This window comes from Sturnira hondurensis, unplaced genomic scaffold (genome assembly GCF_014824575.4).
Source record: "Sturnira hondurensis isolate 20B ecotype Veracruz unplaced genomic scaffold, ASM1482457v3 Scaffold0000042, whole genome shotgun sequence".
NCBI classification, from domain to species: Eukaryota; Metazoa; Chordata; class Mammalia; order Chiroptera; family Phyllostomidae; genus Sturnira; species Sturnira hondurensis.
Genome location: NW_028072673.1, coordinates 1 through 13841, shown reverse-complemented (window position 1 = coordinate 13841; position 13841 = coordinate 1). Strand labels below are relative to the sequence as shown.

The 13841-nt window shown below is 41.0% G+C and overlaps 2 protein-coding genes across 2 annotated transcripts; one reads left to right on the top strand and one right to left on the bottom strand.

Annotated features, from left to right (window-relative positions):
- Positions 1 to 46: 46 nt before the first annotated feature.
- LOC118985257 (60S ribosomal protein L27a-like) lies at positions 47 to 580 on the top strand. The gene has a single exon (XM_037043705.1). The coding sequence runs from the start codon at positions 88 to 90 to the stop codon at positions 532 to 534; it is 447 nt and encodes a 148-aa protein (XP_036899600.1). The 5' UTR covers positions 47 to 87; the 3' UTR covers positions 535 to 580.
- Positions 581 to 5693: 5113 nt separating this feature from the next.
- Positions 5694 to 13605, bottom strand: ZFP37 (ZFP37 zinc finger protein). The gene is made up of 3 exons (XM_037043416.1): positions 12628 to 13605; positions 12193 to 12330; positions 5694 to 7497 (listed from the first exon to the last, which is right to left on the bottom strand). Exons 1-3 carry the CDS (start codon positions 12839 to 12841, stop codon positions 5945 to 5947), a joined length of 1905 nt encoding a protein of 634 aa, XP_036899311.1. The 5' UTR covers positions 12842 to 13605; the 3' UTR covers positions 5694 to 5944.
- Between the last annotated feature and the right edge of the window lie 236 nt (positions 13606 to 13841).

Below are 13841 nucleotides of genomic sequence, written 5' to 3'. Positions count from 1 at the left end.
GCCGGAAGTGAAGTGTTTGCCCCGCCCCTGCTTCCCATACCTCGCGAGACTTCGCACAAAGTTTCCTTTTGCGTCTCGGCGACCAACATGCCATCGAGACTGAGGAAGACCCGGAAACTTAAGGGCCACGTGAGCCACGGCCACGGCCGCATCGGCAAGCACAGGAAGCACCCGGGAGGCCGAGGTAATGCTGGTGGCTTGCATCATCACAGGATCAACTTCGACAAATATCACCCAGGTTACTTTGGGAAAGTTGGTATGAGGCACTACCACTTAAAGAGGAACCAGAGCTTCTGCCCCACTGTCAACCTGGATAAACTGTGGACCTTGGTCAGTGAGCAGACACGGGTCAACGCTGCCAAAAACAAGACCGGAGCCGCTCCCATCATTGATGTGGTGCGATCGGGCTACTACAAAGTTCTGGGGAAGGGAAAGCTCCCAAAGCAGCCTGTCATTGTGAAGGCCAAATTCTTCAGCAGAAGAGCTGAGGAGAAGATTAAGAGTGTTGGTGGGGCTTGTGTGCTGGTAGCTTGAAGCTATGTGGAGGGGAAATCATTAAATGCTCACAAGTGCTTTTGTCTTCTAAAAAAAAAAAAAAGAAAAGTGCTGTCAGTGGGAATTTTACTTCAAGTCTCAGGTTTTATTCCCATAGCTTTAGTACAGTTGATTTCTTTTTCGTTTGTCTTATAGAATAGCTGTGATCCTAATGATTTACTTTATTCTTAAACTTATTGCAGTGACACTGAGTAGTAAATTATATAGGTTTCAAGTGTATAATTCTATAATGCATTGTCATTATATTGAATTGTGTTCACCACCCAAAGTCAAATCTTCCATCACCGTACACTTGACCCCCTTACCCTTTTCTATGGAGAAGTCAGGATGGAACAATATTCTCCCCAGGAGATAGCCCTGGGAGAAGGTAAGTCAGAATGTCTTTCATTTGGTGAACTCCAGCCAATCATCCTGGAAAAGAAAATTCAAATGTCCTACCCTGGGAACACATTCCTTGACTGGGATGAGAAGACCCTGTCCCCGCTGAGGACACATCAGATAGGAAGCAGCAGAGGGTAAGTGCTGGGGTACAAACTCTGAAGGACAATTCAGAACCCCTAGATTCTCCTCTCAACCTGGTCTTGAACTTGCTCTGTGGTCTTGGGCCGGCCACTTTCCCTCAGTTCTCTCATTTGTAAAATAGAGGAAGGCTTTGAAATACTCTTTTGAGTATTTCAGTGTTTGCTCACATAAAGAAGAAAGCTTCAGCATCACTGTCGGTGAAAAGCAGGTTAGAATCCACCCAGTTTTTGAAAAAATACCACCATCTAGTGTTATTACTGTTAAATTTATTAAACGAGGAGGCTGTTAGACTGAGGTGGTCCAGTGCCTTAGTAGCCTTCTTCATAAGCAAACCAAAACTTATGCCTGTAAATGCTTCAACTTTAAAAACTCAAAACCCAAGCATAACCCATCACAGACAGCCAAGGAAGGCAACTGTTCAAACTCTAGCCCATCAAGTAATTCCCTTGCTTTGCTTCTGGGTTTTCTCTGGAAAAGCCTTGCTCCCAGCTCATCAGTGGAGTGCTTCTAACCATTTTCCATTTGGTGCTGCCCAATTCAAATCAATTTTTGCTCAAATAAACTATTAAAACTTTTAATATGCCTCAGTTTATCTCTTAACATTACTACAGAAAATCTAGCCCTAACTAATGCCTAAAAACTAATGGGTTAATTATCAAGGTTCACTAGCTCTTTAAAACCAGATACAGTGGACTTAATACTTCTGGAATATTCTCCTCGACCTTATGCCAGGAAAATTACTATTCATGCTCCAAAGCTGGGCTCTAACATTTTCTTCTCTAGTTTTGTTGTTTTTTTCCACAACTCCGAGGCATCTGTTCCTTTTTTATGGGCACAGCTACATATGCTTCCCCTGTCCCAGCCATTGCTACGTGGAACTAGCGTCTCCAGTGTTTGCGTCATTCTCCCCTTTGGTCTGACAGCTGCTCGGGGCAAGACTATGTCAAAATCAGCTTAGTTTTCCTGCCTTTCTTGTTAGATATATATTAGGTTGGCCAGAAAGTTCATTTGGTGTCTTCTGTAAGGTGGTTCTAATAGTGCTTCCTTGTCCTTAAGATCCTTCAAAACAATTTTATTAGATTGTATTGTGACAGCTGTCATATCAATGAACGGTTAAAAAACTTTATGAAAATAGATGTTTGTATAGCCATTTTAATATTGAAAAGGGAAGAAAATAAGCAACATTTTCAGCATGTTATGCTTTGTTTTTGCAAGAAAGGTAAAAATGCAACTGAAATGCAAAAAAACGATTTGTACAGTGTATGGAGAAGGTGCTGTGACTGACTGAACATGTCAAAAGTGGTTTGCAAAGTTTTGTGCTAGAGATTTCTCACTGGACCAATTGTAGGTGATAACGATCAAATCAAGACATTGAGAATGACCATTATATACTGTGTGGGAGACAGCCAACATTCTCAAAATATCCAAATCAATCAAGGTATTGGTGAAAATAATGTGCTTTTTATTTTACAGAAAAAAAACCTACAGACTTTTTGGCCAACCTAGTATTCATGTCTACGGACTCTTCCTCTGTAATGGAACACTCTTTCATTCCTTCAGTCATACACATGTCTCACTGCCATGTCTGGTAATGCAAGGGAGGGGCTCAGTCTGATAGTGACAATGCAGTATGACCGGTGATGTGACAGAGGCATGGTTGGTGTAGAGTGGGTACAGTAAGGGGTGGCTGACTCTGTCAGGGACTGGGTGGTAGTGGAGGGGGTATGAGAAGGGCCTCTAAGGAAGGCTTAGTGATGCTGACATTCTGGGGGTCTGAGGATCCAAAGGTCCATGACCCACTATGGGCTCTTGGCTTAGCACAGGAAAGAATTCAAACACAAGACAGCAGAGTTTAGAGTGAAACAGATTCATTAGTGAAGCAGTGAGACAGAGTGCGCTACTCCACAGACAGAGCAGCCCCTCCCTAGTGCGATTTACTTCTTTTATTGAGGCTCATTTAATCAAGGGGTAGGGCATTCAATAAAGGGGAGGAATATCCAGGATATTCTGGGAAGGATGTGGAGACTTCTCAGAAGAGCTTAGCTGGCCACTTTTTGTCCTTATATGGGCCTTTTGCTTCAGATTATGGCACCTTGGGGTATGTCATTTACCATGTTAATATACCACAATGAGCATATATAATGAGGCTAGGGGTCACCATGAGGTGGAATTAATTACTGTGTTGGAATGAGCTGGTCTTCCGCCAGTTCTAAGCCATAAATCCATTGGGGGTTGGTCTTACCATAACCTTGGCAGTTCCTGTAACTCTTAAGGGTTATAGCTGTTTTGCCACATACCCCATCTCATTAGGATATGATTTTTAAAACTGAGTCTTAGAAGAGGAGCAGGAGTTTATCAGGAAAACAAGGTGAAGTAGGGAAGTTTCAACAGACCAGTGGGTCGCTCCTCATATAGAAGAGCAGACTGACCCACCTCCACATCTTGGTTCAATTCAGGTGGTTCCCTCTGTTGGGAACCTACACACACTCCTGTTTGGAGAAGGAGGGAATTCCTTACCAAAGATTAGGGGAGTCTCATTTGCTTTGTGAGGCCCTAACTTACTAGTTCTTTTACATATGAAATATAATTCAGGGGTCCACAGCCTACAGCCCTTGGGAGAATCTTGCACAGTTTTGATAAAAGTGCCTGCCCATTCATTTACATATTGTCTCTTCTTTTGTGCCACTCGGTGTGTCCATTTTCTGTCATTATTCACCTCTAGTCATTTTTAGGCATCATTTCCCCCTCATTCATCGATGCTAACTCTTAATTTACTTTTTACCGCACAGGATGGCTTTCAGCATTCATTTCTACTGTTCAGGCATACCTATATTCCTGACTGTTTCAGGTGTGGCACTATTATGAGTTCTCCAAGAGGTGTGGGAAACTCAGTCTAACCATAACCTGCAACTGTTTTATCCCTCTAAAAAGTGCAGATTTTCTACAGTTCTGGACAGTGAGGATCATCCTATGCATGCTGCTAGACCTCCACTTGATAGGAAATTATTGATGGAAAAGGCTTTCACATTGCATTTTCTTCCCAATTTACTTTGTAATGAGGGCATAATACAGGAGTTGATTGTTCAATACATGCACACATTCATGCCGATTCCATTCTCAATATCAATACCTTTTAATTCTCTGAAATGAGGTCAGGATGGCAGGCGCTTGAATAGGAAGCATTCGCAAAGAGGGCATTTAATTACATATTTGTTGAGAACCCATCATTATGCTAGATGAGTATCTAGGCGGAATATACATTGAGCAGTACTGACCGTGACTTGATAAAGTCTTGCTGCCGACTCATATGTTTATTCTGAGGAACCCATGAGGTAACGTAGTGAATGTGATGTGAAAAAGGTAAAAGATGACATACATGCCAAAATCATTACCTTAAATTACAAAACCATCTTTGTTCTCATGTCACTGTTCATAGTGTAACAAGTAAGTTTTAAAACAGTACAGCTGCATTTTTTATCTATGACTCATGGGTAAAAAATTATAAGTATGCAGTGGAAAATAGGTTTCCTGCGTGAACCCATATTGACTCATAATGCCTTCTGGAAATCATGCATAAGAATGATTCTGAGGCCAAGTCTTGATTAACTCAGAGAGAGTTCAATGATCCTGCAGCAATGGCTGCTGTCGGGCAAGAGCAGGAAATTGTGCCCCTTGCTTCGATGTGTTCACTGTCCCCAATGGAGCTGTTTGTATTTAAGTGCTTTGAATGAGATAAAATGGACTGAGTGTCCAGAAAATCACTGTCATTCACCTTCAGTAACAATTCATCTTCAGTCTTTGAAAAAAGGCAAGTAAAAGAAACAGTGCTGAGTTATAATTGTAATTTACTATTTTAATGAAAGAACATGTTTACTAGGAGAAGTCTTTGTGAATTCACCATAATATTCTGAGACTCATCGTCATTCATGAATAGGCACAGAAACTTCTACTTTATCAAACATCACGGAGTGGACTCAGTGAAAAGTTTAATTACTCTCGATTTATGCATATCAAAAGGGTTTTAATTTTGGGAATAATACATGTACCTGATGAAAACGTTCAAACAGTACACAATGAACAGGAGGCCTCCCTCCCAGCCCAGACTCCGTTCCTGTCCTCCTATGCCCAAGGGCAGCTGCCCTTAAGTTTTATCTCTATTTTTCAAACCAGGTCTATTCATACACAAACATAGGTATATATACATACATATAAAGAGACAGAGAGACAAACACAAGCACCCTTTTGTGCACAAGTGGGAACATATCAGATGCGTACTTCAGCAAGCTACTATTTTCACTTAACATATAACTTGAATATCATTTTCTACCAGCACCTGTGTATCCTCAGCTGCTTTCTTTCATTTTCTCTTAATTTGTGTTAATATTTTTTACATAAATGACCTTTTTATAAAGTTTTCTGCTTATGCAGAAGGTAACAAAAACACTAAGAGCTGAGTGACGATATCAAGGACGAGGCTCGTACTAATGACCACAAATACTTATACATGGCAATGAACAGATATGCAAATTCAATTCTCATATGTTGAGTATACAACACTCAAGCAGCTCAGAAATGTTTAGCATATGAATGTTTCTCTAGGGCTCTGCTTATTTAACTTATTAACATGTTTTAAAACTTTATGTTTCAATGTAAACACAGACCATTTACAATAATTTGTAAAACTTTTCTATAAAAGGTTTAGTATCAAGTTTAAACTCTCAGTTGCTTCTATGTGATTTATTTTCAAATTCTTTTGTGTATATGAGGTGTGACTTCTTGTTAAAGGCTTTCCAACATCCTTTAAATTCAGAATACTTCTAAAGTTAAATAAAACCTTCAATTCAATTCAAAGATTTCCCACATTATTTCACTCATGAGATTTCTCTTCTGAATGAGTTTTCACATGTTTGGTAAGGGATGCATTTTGTTTGAAGGCTTTTCCACATTCTTTACATTCATAGGGTTTCTCTCCAGTGTGGGCTCTCTGATGTATAACAAGTTGTGACTTTGCATTGAAGGCTTTTCCACATTCATTACATTCATAGGGTTTCTCCCCAGTATGAGTTCTATGATGTACAATAAGGTGTGACTTTTGGCTAAAGGCTTTCCCACACTCGTTACATTCATAGGGTTTCTCCCCAGTGTGAACCCTCTGATGTTGAGTAAGGCCTTCAATCTGTTTGAAGGCCTTCCCACACTGATCACATTCAAAGGGACTTTCACCAGTATGTGTTCTCATGTGGTAAGTAAGGGATGAGCTGTGTCCAAAGGCTTTTCCACATTCATCACATTTATACGGTTTCTCCTTAGTATGAGTTCTTTGATGTATCACAAGGTGTGACTTCTTACTGAAAGCCTTCCCACATTCATTACATCCAAAGGGTTTCTCACCTGTATGGATTCTCATGTGTTTAGTAAGAGATGAGCTATACTTAAAGGCTCTTCCACATTCACTGCATTCATATGGTATTTCCCCTGTATGAGTTCTCACATGTTCAGTAAGAGATGAGTTATACCTAAAGGATTTTCCACATTCCTTACATTCATAGGGCTTCTCACCTGTGTGGGATCTCACATGCTGAATAAGATTTGAGCTGTGCCTGAAGGTTTTCCCACACTCTGTACACTTATAGGGCTTTTCCCCAGTATGAACTCTCAGATGGTCAGTGAGGGCATGTTTATGACCGTGAGCTTTGCCACACTGAATACATTCATATGGTTTTTCTCCAGTGTGAGTTCTCTGATGTACAACCAGGTGTGACTTTTGGCTAAAGGCTATCCCACATTCATTACATTCATATGGTTTTTCCCCAGTATGAGTTCTCTGATGGTCTACAAGTCCTTGTTTGTGGCTGAGAACTTTCCCACACTGGCTACATTCATAAGGTTTCACTTTAGCTTGAGTAGTGTCGCACTTCGTAGGAGGTGAACTATGGCTAGATGATTTTTCACGTTTCTCTCCAGTTTCAGTGTTGTCCCATTTAGTGCGGGATGAGCCGCGACGAACCAAGTTCTCACGTTTCCTGCCAGTTTGAGTTTTGTCACACCTGTCAGGTGAGCTATGGTTAGATACTTTCTGTTTCTTTCCAGTTTTATTTTTGTCTTTCTTTGTCTCAGATAAGGTGTGGCCCAGTGATTTGCTATGCTCTTTAGCTACATCAGGTTTCTTTTTTGCATGGTTTCTTATATGACCAGGTAGGTCAAAATTCTTCTGTTTCAGACTCTTTCCGTCTGAATTCAATTTAAGAAGCTTTTTTTTGGAAGAAACTTGTGTTGTACTCACATTTTTTGCCCCCAATGAACCATCTGCATGGCCTTTCTTCTTAGTCAAAGTTTTTTTCTTTAATGTAGCATCCCTAAGAAGTTTGTTTTGAGATTCCTGGTGATTCTCTAGCTGGTCATCATCTTGCTGGACTTCCTCTAAAATGGAATTCAATGAGATATTCTTATGAACCTTTGTACTCTCATAATTTAGAATACAATTTACAAAGAAATGCCCTGTTGTGACACTGAATCTTTATTCAAGCCTTGCACCCCAAAGTGAATGAAATATCAAGCACATATGTCCCTATCCTCTTGGACTTGAAGGGGGAATTGCTATAGTAAAAACAGTAAAAGAAAACTGAAAATTGTAATTAGAAAAAGCTTTGACTGTTTATAAATATGACCTTACAACCTGGGATAGAACATGAAATATACACAAGGAGCAGTGAATATAAAATAGATGAAGTAAAAAGAGCTTGTAACTGTAGCTGACACTTTTTTGAGGTCTCTCCTCAGCCCAAACCGCCCAGCTTTGATAGCTTCCAATCCACCCACAGTATTTGACTCCCGTAGCCTGTACTACATTAATCCTGCTCTCCATGGTCACAGGTGTAGATACATCTGACTCAAGATGTCCAGTAAGAGTCTTCCTCCTAAAAATTTAGATTCTAGGTAGTCTCCACCAGGTTCTTAAATTTATAAATGATATAAGACAAGTAAAATAAATCCATATTTTCCCCGTGAAAACACAAAATTCATCAGTACGAAGGATGAAGCATACATCCACAGAAAAGCAGAGATGCAGGATCACAAATCTTCAAAGAGACCATTTGCATAATCTCAATTACTAATGGCTTTCCAGTCCTGGTTCGAGTCCTTGGTAAGGCCTAGCTGAAGTAGCTGCCTTCACATTACAAGATATCTACCCATGTCCTTATAGTAAATTCCTCTCTTTACTTAGCCTAGCTTATGTAAATTTTTGTTACAGCACCCCAAAGATTCAAAACAGCAATAATAAGGCAAGTCCACCAAGGAGTACTGAACAGCTTAAGGTGACGGAAGGAATAGTCCAGAAAGGCTGTTCCCCTGCTACCACCCATGATCAAGGTAATGACTTTCCTGCACTAAAAGACAAGACAAAACAAAATAAAAACCTCCAGTTTCTGAGTTCCTTAGTGCTTTTAGCATACTATAAAATTCACAGAAATGAGATGGATGAACAGACTTCACACCATTTGGATGTACAGTGCACACACACACTTGTTCTCCAATAGTTTGCTATGGAGCACCTCTGTTCTCCTATCAGGTCACTGTACAACCGCCAATTATATATCCGAAGCTTATTTTCCAGCTCTAAGTGATTGCTCCTATTCCTTCCTCCATACATTATGCAGTTGTACATTTTAAGGTATCTTCTCAATCCAAGCTTCCCTTCTCTGAGACCACCGCCCGCACTGACAGGTGCAGACAGCCGTGTTTGTACAGTACAACCCAATTTCTAGTGGAAAACAACTGATTGGACGGTGGTAAAGGCCAGGCCCCACTCGAGCTGGTCCAATAACAATCTTTCTCTCAAGAACTTAGAATTGAAACTCAAAGACTTCTACGGAGAGGCAGAAGAGGGTAAAGGGGGAATAAATGGTGACAGAAGGAGACCTGAATTTGGGCCATGGACACACAGTACATTATACAGATGATGGACTATAGAATTGTATACTTTAAGCCTATATAATTTTATTAACCAATGTCACCCCAATGAATAAAGAAATTTTAAACAAGAAAGAAACTCAAAGACTTCTCTTAGCAAGATATGGACATTGTACATGTGAAAACCTAAAAACTTAGGCACTGGGACTGCCACTTTGGGGTACCCGTTTTCAGATACGTACAGGGAAAAGCCGAAAAAGTGTCAGGGGGAATTAAACAGACTCAAAGAGAGAGGCCAATGTAAGAGCCCCATGACTGCACAAAGAAACAGAAAGTGAATAGTTGCCTTGGTGGGGAAGGAACATCCCATGAATAAAGTGAAAACTGTGCTCAAACAGAAAAGAGTTATAATGTTTGAATACCCAGCCAAGAAATATTATTATTTTTATGGAGAATTTTTAAGAGATTAGTTCCCATGGTATAGAAGGTCAGTTTTTCTAAGTGTAGCTATGGTGGTGATATAGATAAAATAGGGAGAAGTGGAATTGCTAGCTGCTTTTCCATTTAGGGAATTTTTTTAAAGATTTTATTTATTTATAGAGAAAGGGGAGAGAGGAAGGGAAAGAGGGAGAGAAACATTGATATGAGAGAGAAATATCAATCGGCTGCCTCTTATATATACGTGCCCTGATCAGGGACTGAATCTACAGTCTAGGCATGTGCCCTGACCTGTAATCGAACCAGCTACCTTTTGCTTTGTGGGATGACATCTAGCCAACTGAGCCACACCAGTCAGGGCTCCATTTAGGAAATGTTAAGTAATGCACACATCCTGAGAGAAATTGTATAACAAGAACTTTCATGTACCATGGCAAAGGTTGCATCTTCCAATGCCCAAGGATGCCGGGAGAATGAAAAATTTTCTTCTGGAAAATTTCAGAACTTCCAGTCAAGATGGAGGCATAGGTAGACACACTGTGCCTCCTCACACAACCAAAATAAATGACAATGACAAATCTAACAACAAAAAACAACCAGAATTGCCAGAAAATTGAACTGTATGGAATTCCAACAACCAAGGAGTAAAAGAAAAAACATTCATAAGGACTCGTAGGAGGGGTGAAGACAGGCAGCTGGGTGGATAGGACTCGAGGCAAGGAGGCAGCCAGTGGAGTAGGCAGATAAACCTGGAGGAACAATTGAGGAGCAACACCCAGGGTCCCAACATGGGGAAAATGAAGCCTCAAAGCCTCTGACTGAAAAAAACCTTGAGGGTTATGGCGTCAGGAGAAACTCCCAGCCTCACGGGAGAGTTCGTTGGAGAGACCCACAGGGTCCTAAATGTACACAAGCCCACCCACTTGGGAACAAGTACCAAAGGGGCCCAATTCGCTTGTGGGTAGCAGAAGAAGTGACTGAAAGTTGGTGGAGAGCTGAGCAAGCAGCACTGTTCCCTCTCGGATCCCTCCCCCATTAACAGCAACACAACACAGCAACTTGGGTTGCCCCACCCTGGTGAACACGTAAGGCTCCGCCCTTTACTACTTAACAGGCTTACCCAGACCCCCCCCCAAAAAAAAAAAGAAAAGAAAAGAAAGAAAGGAAAATGGCCCAAATGAAAGAACAGGTCAAAGCTCCAGAAAAAATACAACTAAGCGATGAAGAGATAGCCAACCTATCAGATGCACAGTTCAAAACACTGGTAATCAGAACCCTGGCTGGTATGGCTCAGTGGATTGAGCACCAGACTGTGAAGCAGAGGGTCACTGGTTCGATTCCCAGTCAGGGCACATGCCTGAGTTGCAGGCCAGGCTCCCCAGTATGAGGAGTGCAAGAGGCAACCACACACTGATGTTTCTCTCCCTGTCTTTATCCCTCCCTTCCCCCATGTCTAAAACAAAATAAATAAAATCTTTTTTTAAAAAAGAAAAACATTGGTAATCAGGATGCTCACAAAAATCATTGCGTATGGTCTCAAAATAGAGGAAAAAATGCAGACTATGCTAAATGAAATAAAAGAAAATGTACAGACAACCAACAGTGATGGGAAGAAAACTGGGACTCAATGGTTTGGAGCATAGGGAAGAAAGAAACATTCAACTAGAACAGAATAAAGAAACAATTAAAAAAAAATGGGGAGAGGCTGAGGAACCTCCAGGACAACTTTAAATATTCCAACATCTGAATGACAGGATTGCCAGAAGGAGAATAGGAAGAGCAAGAAATTGAAAATTTATTTGAAAAGATAATGAAGGAGAAATTGCCCAATCTGGCAAAGGAAATAGACTTCTAGGAAGTCCAGGAAGCTGAGAGTCCCAAAGAACTCAGACCCATGGAAACACACACCAAGACGCATCATAATTACATTACCCAAGGTTAAAGAGAAGGAGAGAATTCTAAAAGCAGCAACAGAAAAGGAGACAGTTACCTACAAAGGAGTTCCCATAAGGCTATCAGCTGATTTCTCAAAAGAAAACTTACAGACAAGAAGGGGCTGGAAAGAAGTATTCAAAAGTCATGAAAAGTAAGGACCTACATCCAAGATGACTCTATCCAACAAGGCTTTCATTTAGAATGGAAGAGCAGATAAAGTGCTTCCCAGACAAGGTCAAGTTAAAGGAGTTCATCATCACCAAGCCATTATTATATGAAATGTTAAAGGGAGTTATCTAAGAAAAATAAGATAAAAAATATGAACAGTAAAATGACAACAAACTCACAACTATTAACAACCTGAAATTTGTGTTGAAGAGAGACATGAAATTTGTGTCATTTGGCTGAAAAGGAGAAGATGGAAACGACGATGCATTAAAGGCCACAGATCTAGAACATTTCACAGTGAAAGGAGGAAAGGGGAAAGTACTTAGGGTCAGGAGCACCAAGCCCAAGATTTGGAAGGAGGACAGATCTAAAAATGTCTGAATATATAAAAAGAAAAATTTCATGTCATGGGGTATTAGGGCTAGAGTGAACCTCATATGAGAAACTTTCACAGGGACGGGTTCATAGAATGAAGAAATAATTAGAATCTCTGAGGTTAAAGAATCTTTGTGGTTTCCAATCTTCTTCCTCCAGGAGATTGTGAAATTTTTCTGTTGCTATTTCCTGCTTAAGAAAGAAGGCTCTGGGATCTTTAAGAAGAATTTAAGAATAAATGATTCTTTGAATAATTCTAAAGTTACCACCAGGAAATGAGGAACTTACTTCTATTGGCTCCTTTTTGCTTGGGTCTTGGTGTTTCACGTGGTGTTCCTCCTTGTCTGGGTCTCTTCCCCTTACCCACACATGGCTCTTCTCCTTTGTCCAACTTGGAGACCGTGTCTGGCTTGGCAGCTGGACACCCTGCCCATGGGGAATGGTAGACATTGACTGTTAGAACACCAAACATCCCCCAGATCAAGCCCTGACATTTGAGCTTCAGAGCCTTACAGGATAAGGATACAGAACGTATGGATTCTGAGATTTCACAATGCCCCACCTGAGTAGACCTTCTATGCTGGAGGCAAGGGCAAAGAATCGTGCCTAGTACCCAAAAGGGGTTAAAATTCCTTCACTCAAAAACCAAGGCCGAACTGAGGAAGGACTTCAGAGAGGAGCTATCACGTGGACACATTTTGAATCACGAAGGAATTGCCTCACCCATTGAGGCGAGGTTGCCGTAGTTCTCCAGCATCACATCCTTGTACAGGCTTCTCCGAGCTGGGTCTAGTTGCTCCCACTCCTTCTGGGTAAAGGCCACAGTCACGTCTTTGCATGTTACGGATCCCTGTAATAGGATATTCTGGTTCAGTCTAATGTCATCCACACTCATGAGTAATTTGGACAGATAGTAACTTGTTCTTACCTTGACCATTGACTGTTGGTCAGGATGTTATATACAATACCTATTCTCTACTCAATTTTGCATGTTTTCTTGAGAAACAAAAATCATATAAGTCCCTGTTATGGACTGAATTATTTGTGCCTCCTCCAAATTCATATGTTGAAACCCCACCCTCCAATATCACAACATGAAGACAGATGGCCTTAGGGAGAAGATTACGATTAGATAAGGTCCTGGGGGTAGAGTCCTCTTGCCTGGAATTAGTGCCCTTATCAGAGTCAGGAGACAACTTGCTTCCTCTCTCTACCCTTTGTGCCAGAGAGGACAGAAGTCTGTAACCTGGAAGAGGTGACATATCTCAAAAGAGAATCCAATACTGTCAGTTTCCTATTCCTCTTTCGAAGATGATTATGCAGAACATTCTCACCTTTCTCTTGGAAATCTCCAACATCTACTCCTTTTCACTCTCAGCTGATGGATTTCTCTACTTCAAAGAGAAAATAAATGCAAACAGACAAGAACTACCTTGCCTCGTTACCATCAGTTCCACTATCGTGTTTCCAAACCCACATAATCTATCTTCCCTTGGCTTAAAATGGAAGAACCGTCCCTTGTCTCACTCAAGGTCAGTCTGTCCACTTACACTCTGGATCCCATCCTCAACTGCCTTCTCCCCTGCAGTCAACCTCATTTCTTTTGTACCATCTACTTTTCCCTTCCTATGGGATCATTCCAACATACAGAAGTACCTTAATATCTACCCCTGATCTGAAAAAAATCTCTCCTAATCTCATGGCCCATCCAAAGCCCATTTCTTTCCTCCCTTTGCGAGCACAACCCCTACTGTCATCCAGACTCGCTGTTCCTACTTTGATACCTCCCACTCCTTGCCCTCTTCCCCCAGAGTGTTAGGACTCCACCAAAAGAGTGATAATCAATCAAAATAACCACGGAGCTGTATATTCTCTGTGATCACACTTCTGGGACTCACAAGAGCATATGACACATCTGATGACTCCCCTAGTTTTCA

What these genes read in the sequence shown, in the direction of transcription:
- ZFP37 (XM_037043416.1), bottom strand. Translation starts at nt 12,841, where the DNA reads ATGGTCAAGGTAAGAACAAGTTACTATCTGTCCAAATTACTCATGAGT. An exon ending in CGGCAACCTCGCCTCAATGG is followed by an intron (nt 12,331 to 12,627) that starts GTGAGGCAATTC and finishes CCCCATGGGCAG; the next exon opens with GGTGTCCAGCTGCCAAGCCA. An exon ending in GCAAAAAGGAGCCAATAGAA is followed by an intron (nt 7,498 to 12,192) that starts GTAAGTTCCTCA and finishes ATTCCATTTTAG; the next exon opens with AGGAAGTCCAGCAAGATGAT.
- LOC118985257 (XM_037043705.1), top strand. Translation starts at nt 88, where the DNA reads ATGCCATCGAGACTGAGGAAGACCCGGAAACTTAAGGGCCACGTGAGC.